Raw genomic sequence first — 18,938 nt, 5'->3', positions numbered from 1 at the left:
CGTTTCACTGAAACAAATCATTACTGTATTGAATTTGAGATAAATGGTGTGTAGAAAATTCTGAGGCTTAAAGCATTTTCCACTATTCTGCAAAGTATGCTATTTATATGCATGTGTTATATAAAGACATATGCGATTATTTATCACGCTTTCATCGCAGGAACAATTTAGATTCATTCAGCAATAAAAGACACATAAAACAGTACAACACAGCTACATAAAGTCCTTTTAAAGTTTTATTCACTTAAATTTCTCAGTGTTAAAGCAACAAGAAAACATTTAGAATGTCCTTTGGTGTGATTTTCTTTTTTACACATCAGTATATGTACTGTATGTAAACTGATATTCTTTGATGCCAGCACGCTGCCAGTATACTTTAGGAAAACTTCACAATCCAACTGAAGGAGAAAAAAAAGTGTAAATGAAATCAAATAAATTTCCGACCAACATAATCAGATATTTAATTCAGTATGCACCTTGATTGAACGCACTAAAATGTTGCCCTTAAACACATTTCAGCAATAATACAAAAAAGTATATGTTCTACATTATCTTTACTCTGTCAAGAAAATAACTTCTGTATTAATACAAAAATTAAATACACTGATTACTGTCTAAGCACTTCATCTGTTTGGGTGAAAACATACATCTTTGACCGTGGCCTCAGCAAACAGTCCGTCACATTTCAAAGCCATGAGTTTTTCCGTTATATTTTTTGGAGGATAAGGGGGTGTGCCACGTGAGTGTGACTAACATCACACAGACTGAAAGGAAAATAATAAAAAATATTTAAACAAAAAAAAAAAATCAAGGGTTACAGAATAACATTCACAAAAGCACAGGGTGGAGGAAGGACGGAGCTTTTGACACAAAGGACACTCTAAAGTTTATTTTTGAAGGTGGGCGGGACAAGCTCAATTTAAAAGCAGATCAAATGTGACAGTCTGAACAGATTTCCTTATATCCACAATGCACTGACAGCAAAGAATGCTCGTTTCTTTTCTTTTCTTGAGTCTTTCTCCATATCATTTTTTTTTTGCCAGTTCACACAATCCGGACAGTTTTCCATCGCTCCGTGTCACAATAGCCAAAAGCAGTCTACAGCCAACATGATACCCAGAATGGCTCAGGTGAGGGGCGGCAGCTGGCTTTAATTGTACATGCCGCTGGCTGAACGCAGCTCCCGTTGCCTTGGTGATAAAGGGAGGAAAGGGATGAGTCTTGTCCGCTCCAATCCCTGTCGCTCTCTCGTTCTGTTAGGGGAGTGAGTATCTATTATGGCTTAGTTCACGTCTCTACTTCCTCTTATTTCCTTCATGAAGCATATGCTCAGGTAAATTCTATAAATAACACCTTGATGTTTTTTTTTTACTTTTAGATTTTTATATTGAATCAATTTTTATAAATACTATTTTTATTAATGTACTATTTATTGTATTTTGTCTGTCATCCTCATAAATTTCGCTTTGATATTTGGGCACATTCCACATGGCCGGCCGTGTGTCGGTGGGTCTGGTGCGCTGCTCATACAGAAGAAGCTGGACAGTCGGAGATCTACCTCTCAAAGGATCCAGCAGATGTCCACGAGGAAAACATGACCCAGGATGAACAGCAGCGAAAGCAGGATCAGCCCAGGGGGGTGGAGGGAAGACTGGCCCGAGTCCGACCCTCCGCAGCCGCCTGGCTCGTTCTCGCACCGCGGTTTCTCGCACAGCAGGCCGGTGTACGCTGGAGGACACTGACAACGGATGTTGTTCACACACACACCGCCGTTTTGGCAACGCAGAAGTTCGTTGTCACATACCCGGGCTGTGGTATTGAAAGGAAAAGGGTAAGCAGAAGACAAAAACCCACACACACACATATATAGGCTACACCCAAACAAGTATGAACACTTCTATGATTACATAGAGCTCCATCCTGAGATATCACATATTCATCTGTAACTGAAAATAGACAGAAATAGTCAATACAAAGTGCAGGCAAAGTATTGATTGAAATGAATCACAAGTAGAAAACTTAATATCATTATTAATAGAAATTCATAAGTGAAAAAATATTAATAGACTTTCTTTCTTACAGAAAATTTAACTCTCAAGATTTGATTAAAAAATGTTCCAAAAAGCATCCCTGCTCAACGGCCACCTCAAAATAAAGAAAATGTCTCTCAAGAGATCTGCCATTAACCCAAACCATTAACACAGCAGATGTTTCTCCAAATCCCTGACAATGACTTGCATTCCCCTCAGGTGTATCAGGTCCATTTAACAACAGGGACACCAAGGCCAGACCTCGGACGCAAGCTTCAGGCAAACGAATTCCAGCGCAAACTAGCAAAACCAACAGAGACAAATAAAAACGGATGAACAAGCCATGCCTCTCACGTCTTCATCAAAGCACTGTAATCCTGCTGATTGGAAAATAATCATCTAACACACAAACGCTGACCTCTATCAGTTTGCGAGGAATTGTTCTGAGTGGTCTTGTGCGTCACAGCATCTGTTTAATGGCTGTTACTGAGCTATTTTGGGCTGGACTGAGCTGACAGGAAGAGCTGGATGATAGAGAGAGGAGGTGTAACTCTCCCAGTCATAACAGGCTGATTAGGGAGCTGGCAGAACTACATGGTCTCCAGCTTCTCTCTCTCCATCTCCTGTGTGGATACGGGCTTTATGGTTGAGTCAGGGAAAAATGATCCCCTGTTTGTGTCCATAATTCCCTCTGTTCATCACTGCCGAGTCTTTTTACGATGCAGATCAATCGTTCCCAAGTGAAAACCCACACTCGTACCACAAAACAAGACCCAGAAATTTTACCTGCAAGATGAACAAGCTATTTGAATTATCTGTGATTAACACGCATAAAGATTGAATGGGTTCAATTAGTATCAGTCTCATTAGTATTTGTAGGCAAATCATAATTTTATTAATGTTTGGAACAAACTGACACAATTTTGTTTAAATAATAATAATAATAATTGTATCAAGGTGTTAAGAAATATCAAATGTAAGGAATATTTGTTTCGATGTTAAGAAATAATATTAATAATAATAATATTAATTTACAGTAAATTAAAATGTAATTATTTCTTAAATTTAGCCAAATAGGGCATTTACCTAATGTAACACTTCACTTCTTTCAGTCTTTTCTGTCTGATCTTGTAAGACTTCTTAAATCAGAGTCAAAATGTAGAGAAACATATGGGCATTATAACAAATCTATAGTTGCCCTCATTAATCTTATTAATCTTATTAATCCTATCGCTTTGGATAAAAGCGTCTGCTAAATGCATAAATGTAAATGTAAATGTAATCTATTTATGCTTGAATTTGATATCGATTAGAGTATCTAGATTAGTTTATCTAGTCTTAATAAAAGAATCTAACAAAAAAAGGTGTAGGATTTACTATGAAACTATTTTCCCTCAGAAATTGCTAGTAAATTTCGAAGAATTCCAAAGAAATGGCAATAAATGGAATATGATGCAAAATTACAGTAGAAAGACTGAAATAGTATTTTCTTGTAAAACGTACTCAAATAATCTTTGTTTTATTTACAACTTCCTTTTTTATTTTTACAGTGCCTGTTTTTCTTTGGTGTAATCATGACCTGAACATCAACTGTCTCTGAGCACATTTTACCTCGTCTTGTCTGCCCTTTAAGAAACAATAAAGAAATGATGAATCAAAAGGTAAAGATTCTTTATTGATTCAGTGTTCTGGATAGGAGATTTTTAAACTTTTTAAACTCCTAAACTGCACAAAACACGTTTAGACTACTGTAGATGTCTCCTATTATAAATCAATTGATTCTTCACAAGTGTACGGCATATTGACTGTTTCCAATTGAGACATCAATGTTGCCTTTTACCAAACTGTTCATGAAAAGGAGATTGTACAAAAAGAAGTAAGAAGTAATGAGTGGATTGTGTCTGTGGAAAGAGTTTTAGTACTCCTCCTCTTTGAGGGAAAGAGAGCAAATTGATCGATTGCCTTTTCAACAACTGTGGCCTTTGGCAAGATTGTTCTTATGCTTCATCTGAAGAAAGACTTAAAAGAGGCACAGTTTTGCAGGTAATGTATCTCTCAAGAGTTTGGGTCTTTTTGCTTCACCCTGTGAGTTCAACTCTTTCTGTCTCCTCAGTTTGATATCCCCTGATGACCAGGAAAAGGTGCTGAGGCAAGAAGAGCCACGTCAGTGATTTATAGCTGTTATGGGTGCTAACAAACACCTTTACCTTCAAATGGAGGGGGACATGGAATCTATTTAGTCCTACAAACAGTTTAACCTCTATACGCCACGCTCTCTAGAGCCCATGCACATCTAATAAATATAAGCACCTATTTTAATAGAGCAACAGAAGCTCTGTATGTTTAAAGCATGTGCAATCACAAGCAGGGAAAACGTGCTCAACCTCCAATTCTGCATTTGTAATTTGCTTGCATGTAAATAAACAGTAATAAGAAAATAAATTGAGCAATTTATTGGGTTTGCTTTTGATAAGAGGGATAATATTTATTGAGAACAGCAGTAGATTGCATGGTGCGCTGGGAAGAAAAGACTTATTTGAAGAAAGATTTGAGCTTTAATTGCATACCGAAATCTGCATACAGATGGACGGGATCAGGAAAATGAGCCTTAGATCGCATTTATCACACACATTATGGCCTTTGGGACTTTGAATGAGACGAATGCAACAAACTTAAATCTCTTGTCTAGGACATCTAACAAAAAGCGTCTGTGCTGATGACAACATCAAATTAAAATAGTTATGGTGCTTTATCTTAGTGCATACCATCGGCTGAAACAGACACATGGTAATGCATCTTCATGTTGGTGAATGATGGATGTGTATAAAGAGTCACGTCTCTTTATTTCTCTCCAATATGTTTCCCAGAACAGACAGTAATGGGAGTGCATTTGCCACATGCCACTATTTGCACCAATCGCTCTGGTTTATATTAATCTCATGACATGTGTGATGTTGGGAATTTCTGCTTCTCATCTAAACCAAGCCTTGTAGTGTTGGGTCTAAAGCTACACAGAACTCAATATACACATATTAACTGGACTGTCCATCTCACATTATTACAGCCATCATCCCCTTGTGATATCTGAGGCTTTGATAAATGTTGACCTTTGATGCTGGAAGCCCATTGAAGAATACAAATCAATGCTTGACCTACGGATCGTTTCAACCACAGCGCTTGGAGCCAAGAGAGAGGAACCAGCCATCACAGTGTGGCAATAACAGCAAACAGCCAGAGAAAACAGCGCAGGCGTCAAATGTTCTGCTCACTCCAAATATTAGCTCAGCTGCTTGTGTTCATCTGCGCAAATGCAAGTGCATGGGATTGTGCCCGAGGATTGTTTGTGTGGTTTATCTCTGTGCTTGAGAATAATTCTACAATAATACTATTAATAAAAACAATGCTAATAAATAATTAGAATAATTCCCTCAAAATGAATTCTGCAGTTAAACCACTAACAAGGCAGTATAACAGGTGTGACTGAGCCTCGGATGGAAGTCAGTCCAAGTTTTTTTTTTGTTTCCAAGTGCTGTAAGCAAACCGAGCTGCTCATTCCCGGGTAAGCCAAAAAGAAGCAGCAAACAGAGAAAATAGAAAGAGGGAGAGAAGAAAGATGGGAGGGGTAGAAAAAGAGAAATGCAAAAGAGAGCAGGGGACTGAAGCTGCAGGTTGGGTGGAGGTTCTACTTACATTTGCAGCCATTGTCCCACAAATATCCTGGCAGACACTCATGGCACTTAGTCCCTGTCGCTCCCTCCTTACATTTACAATATCCTGTGCCATTACAGCGATCAGAGTCTGAGCCAAAGGGATTACAATTACAGTCTGTAGAAACAAGACACACACATACACACAGTGGAGAGATGGGGTCTGCGGTCTTCAGCCTCAGATCAGCTCATGAATTAAGTCCCTCTGTTTTCAACAAAAAAAGCATTTTCGCTCAAAATGGGCCTCTGCTGCCTCCTTCATGCACATTGCTAGTCTACAAAGGACAGATTTATAACCCCTATATCTGAATATTTACCTCACATCTACCATTTCAAAGGTATAAAATGAGAAGCATCAACTGGGGAAGGTGAGTGAGGGTAGAAAATGGAAACAATGGCATTTCATTTAGTAAGGAAAACGAATGTTTGTGAATGTTCAACATCTTGGAAGTCCAATAATGCAAATGCGTAGACCATTACTGAGTGACTGCACTGTGTATTCGGAATAATTTTCTGAAAACATATTTCTATATGTAGTTTAGCATGAAAAATGAGTGGCATGAAGGAAGGGAACATACAAAATAGAAACAAAGACAGTCACATGGTTTCCTGATTAGCCAATTCGCTTGCTGTCCATAAGTGCATTCAACTCAAATACTGATAACACTGATAATCATAATTAAATCCTTTGATACTACAGAAAATGTCCTTGAAGGTGACCATTTTATTAAAGTCTACATTAAATGGCATTTGCATTAATTTTAATGACATATTTCTGAGTGAAACAAGTTACCGATTGGAAAAAAAGAGACGTTTTGGCAACGTCAGTAACTATCCAGGTCATGGATCTCCCAAAGACATCTGGCCAATTAACTGAGGTCTGCTTATGGTGCAGAAGTGACATTCAAAACCTGCATTTCTTGGATATCTACAAAGATGACAAATAATTTGAGCAGATGCTGAGCTACTGAGGGGTATTAAATATGCAACAGTTTTAATATTATCAATTCAAAAGAGAATCTGATTAATTCTCTTGTGCTTTCTCAGAAGAACTTGGACGTGTAGCCTGAAACTCTGATGTGTGTGATGGCATTTCTGATCACAACTGCACATTTGTTCTTAAAAAACAAATCATTCCTTTTAAAACTCTCCTACTTCTTTTGATAAATTCATCAGTGTTTTCAGATGCCTAGCAAAGCAGAACACTTTACAAGTGTGAACATAGCCTTAAGGGTTTGCTACAGAGAAGATACGTGTTTCATTTCTAAGTTAAGACATTAATGCTTATTAATTATTAATGGTTTGCTAAAACACTAACATAAACCTCTCCCAAGATGCACTTTTCACATATTTTGACAGTTCTGTGGCCCTCCTGTGACTACAAATATTGCTTGGTTAAAGTGGAGGTCAGAGTCTGTGACCTGTAACACCAAAAGATGTGCGTGTAAGTCACACAGTCGTGACCTGTTCCCAGACACCTCTCTCGCTCTCTTCTTTCTCTTGCTTTCTCTTTTCCGAGAGTGATATATGCAACACGCAACCTTTTTCTTTGGGTGCAAGCCCTCCTAGACACCTCACTGGGGAAGTGTGATGGAAGACATCTCACAATGACACCTCTCTGTCTTTTGTTTTTTGTTCTCTTCTCTACCTTTTTCTTTTTCTTTGTAACGAACATTGAAAATTACCCTATTTTTCCCCTACAGTGTCTTCTGTCCTAATCTGCTGTGGATCACCATGTCATACTTGCTGGTTTTGTCGTCAAAGACTGGAGGGATGTGGATCAACATGACTTTGCTGACACACACATGTATGCGTGAAGAGACTCGGGTGACGACAGAGGGATGGACAGACACAGAGAAGGCAGTGAGGAGATGGAGGATGATGGAGCAATAGAAACAGAAGGCCATATGGCAGATTTGGGGGGAGTGTGATGTGTGATAAGCTGTGTTGGTGGATGGGAGTGCTGGAGGACTGACCTATGCAAACATTCTCATCGTCCAGCTCTGCTGAGGCATTGCGGTAGTATCCAAGCTTGCACAGCTGGCAGTGCTGCCCTCTAGTGTTGTGCTTACAGCTCACGCAAATGACGGTGTTTAGCACCTCGATGTAACTGCAGCGATTGGAGTGACTGAAACATTCGCAGTCTTGCAAAAAGGGGAGAGAGATGTGGCTGTGTTTAGGGTAAGTGTGTGCGAGTCACGGCGGCGCTGCAGAAGAGGGGCACCGTGGCATGCGAGGTTTGGATGGTCTGAAACAGCAGAAGCGGTGTTAGATGTAACATCACCTTAAGATGAATGGAGAAGCGGTGTTGTTATTAGAGAGTTGGCCTCGAGCAAACCACAGCGATGGAGAGGAAAATAAGAACAGGAATGTTACATGGAAATCAAACACGAGCAGATGTAATTTTCAACCTCGGCAGAATGCGAGTGCACGTGCGATTTGAAATTTACATCCGCTGTATTTATATTCTATTGCTCATGGAGAGTTGTTTCACAGAAATGATGGAAGGGTGTAGTGAAGGAGCTGGAACTTTCAAACACGGGAATAAAACAATGGCTTCTATTTTCTATGCCCCCGAAATAACAAAGCCTCTCAGGTCGAAAACGGGTACACAAACTGTATCCTCTCCACAGAACTACTGCCATAAAAATGAAAGACAAAGCATTTTTTTTCAGTATTGATTCTGTCAGCTCCAAAATGAGAAATAGCACAAGCAAATCAGAAATAACTTCCTATCTATTTCCCCATAGCCTCCAAAGAAACCAAACAATGTTTATCCAGGACCCGCAAGGAATCTGTCGTAGTTTCAAAGTGAAGTTGAATTTCGATGCTCGGATGCTGCTCTTGGCATAGCATAACATAAACTGATGGCATTACCCTGACCTGCCAGGGATGCTTGGTCAACCAACTGGCCAGCACCTTCAACCCAAAAGGTCTGACAAATCTGAGTTACGCTCATAAAGCCTGCACGTCCCCCCCTCCTGAGATGATTCCAGGGCTTTCGGGAGAAATGGAGGGCTTCTCATTATCGAGATCTGGATTGAGGTCAGGCCTCCTCTGCAGCCTTTTCCCCCATCCCTCGACTGGAGGAGTTGAGACAGACATATCTCCTGTAAAGCGATCTCTAAAGCTGCCTGGATATGTCAATCATTCTGCCTGGAAAATGTTTTAGAGGGCCCACTTTAACAAAAAATTGTCAGGCTTCTCGTCTGTGAGCCACTGAGGAATTATATCAGATTCAATGTTCTCATCCACACTCAGATCAGCAACATTGACTGTATATAACCCGTTAATCTGACAAAGTCAACATGATTTGAACACTTCCCTCCTGATTCATCAAGTCTTTGTCTCCTCAATTTTCAAAGACTTGGGTCTCTAAAGCATTTGATAAAGAGCTTCCATGATGATTCAGGATGGAGCTAATCATAAAACAAAGTAAGCAATTGCACTAAAATCAGTATGTTTTTACTTGCAAAGTGGGAATAGTAGGGTCAGGGGTAGGTGTTCTACAAGTACAGGAGGTACAGGACTCACTCTGGATTAATTGAGGGCATGGTGAACGGGGTAATTCGGACAACATACACTGACACAAAATAGCGAGAGTATATGAATCGAGTCCTCCTACCTCTCTTACTGTTTGCAACTTGTACAGAAGGAACGGTTGATAAAGCAACTCGAGGAGCTACTAGACAAAATAAAGACAAAATAAATAAAATAAAAACATTAAATCAACAGAAACCCGACTGATATAAACATTACAATCTTTCTGTACAAAAAGCATGGAATTGACAATAAAACAAGAATTTAGACTAATCCTGTTACTCTGCCATAAATTATAAAAAAGATACAAAAAGAAGACAAATTTGCACAGTGCACGTTCCATTCCCTGCAGCTGCTGTGGTTTGGAAGTTTTGATGGCTTTAGAAAAGAAAAAGCCTGCATTGCTGGCAGAAACTGCTCAGCTGGCATTAGTGTAGTTGAGCTTCCGAAGCTTCTTGTGTGAGAGCACATAAGGCTTAGATCCCCACGTCCCGCTGCCAGTCCGACACAGCAGCAGAACAACAGGGCTCAGAACAATCCCAAAGTTATCAGCTCATCGTGCAGTCACAAAACAAATCAAGGGGCAATGAGCAATACGTCCTTTACTAACCTCCAACCCCCAATTCAATCAAAAACGCTCTTTACTCAGGGCTGTTGTTTGCGTGATGCTTCTTTTTGGACATCTGCGCAATGGATTACCTTGAATCAGTCTACTTAAAACAGCCATGAAATCTCCTCAGCAGGGCTGAGAAAATATTGAGTGGGCCCAAGAGAGAGTGCCTTGCCTAATTAAAATGGAGGGCGTAACGCTTTAAATCATCTGTGTGTGTGTCTTTATGGCTGTTCAGCTTGTTTCTTAGAAATGCTGATTCAAAAATCTCACAGCTTTCAGACATGTCAGGAACTGGTACGTGAAGGCAAAGAGAAGACGTTTGTCCATCTGGAATTATTCAGTACAACAAATATACAAAAAAGACTAGCTGTCATCAAACTTCTGCTGAATCTGTTTCACCCTTACATCAGCCTAAATATCGTTCTGTGAGTCAGATCAAAGGAAATTGTATCCAAGTTAAAAATGTACCCTACCTTGATTTCGGTTAGCGACACCTAGGGATGAAATGTTCTGCCGAACTGCATGCATACAGGAGAAATCAGGTGTTAATTGAATGCACTGGCTGTCGGATGTCAGATGCACTAGGACGTGTCCAGTTTGGACTCATCTACACATAAACAGCTACACACATCTCCAGATGGGTCATTCATAAATTTGAGCTGATAGGCTCGATGAGAACAAGCAACCAATAGACCAATCACAGATCATCTCGAGAGATTGTATGTAATTGAGCTTTTTGTTTTGTGGCTTACTCTATATTAATACATGGGAATGATGGCTGACAGTGATGAAGGGAAATTGTGTCAGTCTTTTGGGTGTGAGACTGGATGTGTGTATTCATGGTTGCTTGAGATGCTTGTTCAATTTATCAAATTGATTCATTTGAAGTGTGGTTCTGTATGACAAAAAAAAGCTATCAATTGAAATGACGATTTGATGGGAATAGCCTCATAATTACATACAATTAATTTCCTTAGAGGCGGAAATATTAGGGCTGGGAATGGAGCAGTCTCGTGTCAATCTCAGAGGCAGCACTAAAGTGAGAGGACCAAACCAAACGCTCTATCCATCCAACACAAACATGGTTAAGTCCCTTATGTGCTGCTTCGTGGTTGACCTCAGTGTATGGGCACGTGAAACGAGGACAGGGTGCAGGAATTCCAGTGAGGACACGTCTATGAATTTGAATTAGTTTTTTTTTTTTTTCACCAGGGACATAGCATAGTGGTTGGGGACTCAAAAAGCATGCACACGCAGGTTACTGACATAGGAAACCCATTTTGAAGACCCATTATGAAATGGCCTCTATGTCCAATCACATCGGGAGAAATGACTCTTTTTCCATGTGATTTGGGGAATTCCGTGAACTTCACTATGAGTTTTCAGTTCAAGCTCCAGTAATATTTTATGAAAGAAATTAAAGATGAAAAGCAAATCATTTCTGTAAGATTAAGAAGATAATGTGAATTTAGGGTGTGTCAACTTCATAAAGTGCTTCTCTTTCTTTAGATTAATACTTGGTTTGTCAGCATCACCTCGCCAATAATTTGCTTTGTTTGTTACTCAATCTCATTAAAAAAATATAACTATTTCAAACAATTCTTAGCTTTTAGCTTTCATTTGTAAAGTAAATAAATAAATAAATGCACAATTTGGAACCATCAAACTAATCCAATATATGGAGAAACACTTTTTCCACAACCCTTTTTAATGGAAGTTTTCTCTTAATTTTTTAATCCAGTGAGACACAAAGAGCGAGAAAGCAGCAATGGACAACCATTGGAGTCACAGATCTGACCTCTGAGTGATGGACAAATCCAGCTGTCCTCTCTCATCACATTCCATTACACTCGCACACATAGAAGCCACTGTCGTGATACCCACGGGACCACGCTGAGAGCTTTGTTATTGATATAAAATGTGTTCCGTATTAGCAAGTGATTAGGAGCGATGCTCATTGCATCTGCTCTTCATTAATGTTTTTGTTAGTGGAAATTTGGATAAAAACTGGATAAATGAGAAGTGACAGATTTTAATCAATGCCATCCCATTAATGAAATGCAATCCTGTACAGCCAAAATCTCATCTTAAAATATTAATTTTGCTCTAATGCCTGCATTAGGCAATTCTGGCAGGCTTAATAAATTTGAAATAGAATTGGGAAAAGTCAATAAAGAAATCAATTACCCTCAAGCAACTCTGCAGTGTTTTCTTTTTCAGTCTCGGGCATACCATCTCTATCCTCAAGGACACTCTTTACAAGCACTCTCTATAGTTTTGTGAAGGAAGAGAGAATGGTGTTTATAATTGTTATAGTGATGGTCAGAGGACGGTTTTGGTGCTAAAGTAACATCGAGCTGTTTGGGACCCTGGTTGCATTGTGAGTGTCACCTCTTTGTGTCTTCCTGGATGAAGGTGTGTAAATTCACCATGAGGACAGTAAGTGAATGTTCATGGTACAGTAGCATGACATTTGAATAAGAAATAATGGAGTGAGCCCATGCAGAAATGGAACAGCACAGGCTATGCTATACGGCCAATTACAAAACACACTTGAGAAGAGAAGGGAGTGTCCACTTGGTTTGACATACATTTCTGATTAAAAGTGCAACTTTTTTTTCTGTGTTCACCAGTTTCAGATGGTCACTGGTAACATTAAACTGTAATTTATGTACAAATCAGACTCCATTCACTCTTGTAATAATTCCAATGTTCATTATTGAATATTTGATTTGTGTAATGTTATTCCATAAACCTGTGATATATTATACCATTCTATCCAAAGAGGAAATGTATATATTTGTCCTAGACCCAGGAGAAGTGAAGCGTGTGGAAATATTCAGGGATCTACATGCATTCTGACTTGTTCAATATCTCTGTGGCTCCAGTTTTCACAATCAACCTCCCTGCGCCTGTAACTCTATCTGTCTGCTGGCTTATGAGGCCCCTGGCAGGACCAGATAATACCACATAGACCTGCATTTCACATATTAAAATGATCTTCCCCTCTTTCTACTTCGGACGAGATCTTGAACTGCTTTACAGCCCCTGTAGCATTTATAATACATGTAATGCATGCAAAGTCAGCATTTCAATTAGTCCATCCATAAACCCTATTCTAATTAACTTCCAAACCAATCAGATTAGTTTGTGCAGTTTATATCCGACAGATCTAATGAAAATCAGAAATAAATGTTTAACCAGAAGTGGACCTGAGGTGAAGTGAGAAGCAAAGCTGTTCATCTCGCACCTCCTGTTGATATAGACCTATGAGTTTGTTTACTTACTAACTGGACCAACACTATTTGGCAGACCTGGAAGAGAGATGAGAAAAAAGATTGTATTAGCAACAGTAAATACTACTAGCAATGCAACAAATAACAATTTCATTATTATTAATAAAAACATCTACAATCCACAAAACATGTAATCTTGTTTTTTTTTTATGTCAAATAATAACATCAGAGAAAAATTTGCATTGTTTTTTTTTTTTTTTTAAAGAGCAAATTCAAAAGAAAGAACGGTAACACTTTAGATTACTGATCCTTTGTTAATGAATAACTACACAGGAACAAGTAACTAATGCACTATTAACATTGTAGTAACTACTATTACCTAACAAGAAACTATGTAGTAACTACTATTACCTAACTACTATTTTTTTATATATCCTGGAGAACTGCTAAGAACTATACAGGTTCGTAATTAATGTGCATTATACATAATGTATAATTAATCCTAAAATTAAGGTCATGGTAACCCACTAGTAATGACTCAAGAATTAGAAAGGGACTACTAATTACTTGGATCAGTATTCTAAAGTGAAAAGTATCATAACTCCCTAATATTGAATGATGTCATTTTAAGCTTTTGAGATAAGGTTTTGGATAGTAATGACTCAAGTGTTGCTACATACATCTGAAGAAACTACTAATTATTTGGATCAGTATTCTAAAGTGAAGATCACGGTAGCCCACTAGTAACGATTTAAGTGTTACCAAATCTAGCAAAATGAATTACTAACCAAAACCTTACAAAAACCTTAAAAGTTTACAATGACTTCAGTCATTATTAGGAAGTTATCACAATCTTCACTTTAGAATACTGATCCAAAAAATTTGTAATTCCTTTAGAAGGATGTAGTAACACCTGAATAATTACTATCCAATGCTTTACAACACTCTCAAAAGCTTACAATGATTTCAGTCATTACTAGGGAGTTATCATGATCTTCACTTTAGAGTACTGATCCAAATAATTAGTCATTCCTTCAGAAGAATGTGGTAATACTTGAGTCATTACTAGTGGTTTACCATGACCTTTACTTTAGAATTAATTATACATTATGTATTATTCATAATAATTATGAACCTGTATACAGTAGTTCTTAGTAGCTCTTAGGGAGGTATGAAAAAAACAATAGTTACTGATTAGCTAATGGTGAACAACCACATTCGACTAAGCACTATCGCTTACTAATTAATTAATCAGAGTTTCTTGTTAGTTACTAATAGTTACTAGAGTGCTAATATTGCATTACTCGTGAGTTCTTGTGTAGTTATTCATTAATGATGGAACAGTATTCTAAAGTGTTACCGAAAGAACTTGTAGTGTTTTATCAGCTTTCTTAATAAATGAAAAATAAATAAATAAAAGGGGGAGGTGCCATGTTTCTCAATCAAGAGGACCATTTGGAAAACAGTGAATGGAGGATTTCCTACACAATGGAGAACTTTTGGAGACAATGCTCTGGTGGAAGAAAGAGAACTGAACTCATACCCCTGCCATGTGCCATCGATCTAGTGTGTGCCATCTAATCTCCATCCTTGATTTCTGCTTCACAGTTAAGAGCCAAATTTATGACCTTTGGAAGGAGGGCTGAGAAATGACTAGGAAAATAAAGGCTGCAGGCACCTCCGATGAATACGTGTGAAGACTGAGTCAGAAAAATAGCAAGAGGGAAGAAAGTGGAGAGGACAACTTGCACATGGAAATATAAACTCTAACATCATGCCCTGGTATTTAGATCTGCCAATACAAATGAGAGACTTTCCTTGAAGAAATCCTGCTCAATTTTCATTTAAGAAGTGAGAAATCTTGCACACTTCTCTGACTCAAATCTTATATGCAAATTATAGCACATGGGAGTTTTAGTTCCATTTTCACAGTTTCCGTCCACTAAAATATTTTGCTGACGGGGGGTAGACTCCAGGGGGTGTCCATTCCCCAGTTTGAAACCCCCTGCTTTAGAGTAAAGTTTTACTATGTCTATATATGCCAAATTATATCAACAGTGCTATAGCAATACATTCTCTCTCTCTTTATTTCTGGGGAAAAAAGTGGTTGCAAGGGTGTACTGCCAGTTTTTTATTTTTTTTCTGGGAGATATTAAGTGTAGCGTTAGTTCTGGCAGGTCACGTGCGTCAAGCTTGCATCAGCTGACTTTCAGCTGATCACATCTACCTATAGGGATACGACACCTATCGCGGCATTCCTATATATGCGATATTCAGTATTATTCAGCAGCTTGCTTGCTCGGGAGCAAATTACCCTCGTCCATCCTCAACTCCTCCTTTCGCCACAGTCAGGACTTGGCTTCTGACATTCCTGTTGAATCAGATTCTCTAATCTTGAATAATGTGTTACACTAAATGTAATTAAGTACATTAATGATATCTGCTTGGTTCTGTTCTGTTAACCCTTGGGGGGGTTATTATTATTGCTGCTCTCCCTGCTCATTCATGACAGGCTGCATGGATGGGCAGGGAGTTTTTGCCCAGAACAGAACCATACCGTCAAACCAAATTGCATGCTAAGTGTCTATCATTGACGATAGTGGTCCTGATAGAATTATTCAATTATTTACTTAGATGACACTTGGCTCCCTCTTTCAATGTGAGTCTATGATTGTTTGTTTTTATACTTGCAAAAGTCAAGATGAAAAAATTATGGCTCATGTTGATGCTGCATCTGACACCACAGAAACACATAAAGACGTCTGGACATACCCTAAACAGCATCAACAGTGTAACACAGCACCTCTCATAGCAAACTGTCCGCTCTCTTTGCTTTAAATACAGTCAGGCTTTTAGTCATGGTGCGCATTCATCCTCACGATTCATGTAAGTGCAATTCAACCTCTTTTTTAATTTATTTATTTATTCATCTCTCCTCTTTTGAGTTGGACAGTCATCCGCCTGAGACGGACGCAAAATATCATGTGTCATATCATTAGATTACTTTTCAATCACAGCGGTTTTCAATCCCCCCTCACCTGCTGGAACTCTCCATTATGTCGGGGAGCAGGAATCAAATTGTGAAGCCCGATGCAGAAACACATTAGGCTGCTTATGTTTATTATACTCCATTGATTTTTACCATCTGAACTTCTGTACTCTAGGGTTAGTCGAGTCTCCAGGATCAACCATTGATGGGCAGGAGTGTGTGTGCTAAATGAATACACATCCTGGAAAATTTTTCCATTTTACCCGTTCCTTATTTTACATGTTAGGTTGACATTTTTATGCTATTGGCTGTTTAACACACCTGAAATATTATCTGACAGAATGTGAAAAAGTTGTACCTTCTGGGGCTTGTCACTGGAAGTGTGGAAGAGACAATTTTGACAAAAAACTTATTCTATTTTCCTTCTATTTAAACAAATATTTCCTTGATTGTGTGCAAATCCACCTTTCCATAAGTTAATAAGACCCTTTTCTTTCAATCAAGAAATTATGCTGTCAAAATACTCCTACAATGTTGTATGAACCTGCACAGAAGGATAAAGAATAGACAGTCTCTTGGGGGAAAAATTCACACACCTAAACACATGTTATACTGACAGTTAATTTTTCAGGCCTCCTCCCAGAGGTTGACGGGACGTAATTAACCCAACCTGGGCAAGATACCAGATCTGTCCTGCCCTACATAACACACTCACTCGCCTGCCAAGTCATCCAGCTTGAGGGATTCCTGCTGGACGGCACGAAAATTGTGACAACTTTACTTTTTTCCCATTTGAAAGCAAATCTGTTTCTTAACCGCCCACTTCCGTCGCCAGCGAAAGGAAAAAACCCTCTGTGATGCTTTATTTCATGTTTCATGTTGGAAACGAAGCTAGTTGAATTGCTGGTGGCCTCATTATTGTTGTTCTGGTAGAACAACTTCCTGACCTTCACAGAGTCTCATCTGTTTGCTTTTTCCGTCCACCTGGACATTCAGGTAATGCTTATCTACAAAATTTCTACCCTAGGCAAAGTTTGTAATTACTTTCCCTGGCCGCTTACATCTCCTGGCTATCCATCATCCGTTTTCTACCCGGACGTGAGCCATGACATGCACAAGCAACTGTGTGCCTCAAAACGGAAGGAAATGTGATAATCGACATCGGTGTAACTTGTCGTCCAACCTCCGCTACAGTAACGGTGCCTCCATCTGAACGTCTTACAGGGCAGAGTGAATAGATTTGTACGGGAGATGGCAAGTATAAAAAAGTGACTGCGATGAGTCACAGTTAAGATTCTGGGAATGCGACGCACGGCGGAAAATTCAGTGATGGAAGAAACAAATATTTGAAAGAGAGATTACCGTTGCGGTAGCACAGAGAAAGATGTGGAAAAGGCAGAGTAAACAAACCAGGTCGCATGTGGTAATAAGGAAAACATAACACAAAACAAAGAAAGAGAAAAAAGATAGAGAGAGAGAGCGAGCGTAATATGCTTTCGGAGCTGACACTACAAGAGTCAAGATGGAAATGGAAACCATGGGGTTGTGGAGGATATGCAGCCAGGGTGGAGATGTTAAAATGAATAATTAGATAACACAAACGGTACAAAATAACTCTCCTCTTCTGGGAGAAGACAAGATGGCCACCTGGCCCTTCAGATAGCACTAATTAGAGCATCCGTACGGCAGTAGAACGAGGATTGAGGACACGCTTAATTACACTTCAAGATTATTCATGTTACACAACAAGAAAGGCAAACACCTTCTACGGAACAGAACGCGTTCTGAGGCTGGAATCGTCTTCCTCTCCGAGTGTATGTTCTTTCCATAAGAAGGTTTGCATGTCTGAGGATGGCAGGTGGGGGAGGAAGGGTACAGCTGTTATAGTTTCAGCCCAGGAACGAACCATTTGATTCAAGGACGCTGAAAAACGTCAGGCGAACACTGACATCTGGCAGCCCTATACTTATGTACACTAATTAAAAAACAAAACCAGCCATCAGTCATACACTACGGCACCGTTGATAATAATTTACTCTCATTGCGACTGTCATCTCCAGATGTGTTGGGCTGTCTTTGCTAGCTAGGCTGAACGGAAGTAAATGAGGTATTATGAATCTCCTCCCCTGGTGGATCTCACTCAAGTGTGATTTTCATGGCTCCTGCTGTATGCCGAGTGGAATTTTGTATCCAAATAATTAAATGTTAAAAAGCTGTAAAATCAATAAGTTGCATTAAAGCTTATATCATGTTCAGCTTTTATCCTCGCGGACTGAATCCGAGGTCAATGAGGAGCGATAAAAACCTTTACCGAAACCGTGTTGGGACACATCTCTCTCTTTAAGTGCTTTGATTGCAAGTAATTTACAAGGCCAGACCAGGCTGATTTGAAGTTTCATTTGCACAGTTTAATCCTGCCAGGACAAGAGGAATTAGTCAGCTCTCTGTAAAGAAGTGCTGTTTTAAACCACAGAGTATTACTCAGTAGAGACATGGAAAACAATTAGAATCGCTTGTTAATCCTCTCGGCACATTTTTATACGTAAACGGGGAGTTGCTGATCGCCCTACGGTCGCTGTGTTTGGGAAACAGCAGGCACAGTGCAGATCAGACCTTATTTTGACTCATGTCATGAGTCTACATCAATCTGACAAGCTATAAAACACACAAACATTTGTCAAGTTTAAGAAGGCATTTTAGATTCAGATCAGCAGGGCCAGAACATTGCGTGTGAGTCCCATTGCCACCTTTTCCAGGAGGGAGTAAATGCGGGCGCCCTCATCACTTCCCCTCTCCTCGAGAGCAGAAATGATCTGTCATGGC

General features: G+C 39.2%; 1 protein-coding gene across 1 annotated transcript in view; it reads right to left on the bottom strand.

The window, feature by feature from the left end:
• Positions 1–220: 220 nt before the first annotated feature.
• The window catches only part of LOC306863194 (netrin-G1-like), a 68,522-nt gene continuing 49,804 nt past the window's right edge, over positions 221–18,938 (bottom strand). The window contains exons 3-5 of the mRNA XM_079406416.1: positions 13,178–13,204; positions 10,364–10,408; positions 221–1,809 (exon numbers count right to left, since the gene is read on the bottom strand). Coding sequence (XP_079262542.1) covers positions 1,562–1,809; positions 10,364–10,408; positions 13,178–13,204 — 320 coding nt within the window. The 3' untranslated portion in view covers positions 221–1,561. The remainder of the gene's footprint in view (positions 1,810–10,363; positions 10,409–13,177; positions 13,205–18,938) is intronic.

Source organism: Barbus barbus (genome assembly GCF_936440315.1).
Source record: "Barbus barbus genome assembly, chromosome: 44".
NCBI classification, from domain to species: Eukaryota; Metazoa; Chordata; class Actinopteri; order Cypriniformes; family Cyprinidae; genus Barbus; species Barbus barbus.
Note: the sequence above shows the minus strand (reverse complement) of the source record. Positions and strands in the feature narration are given on the sequence as shown.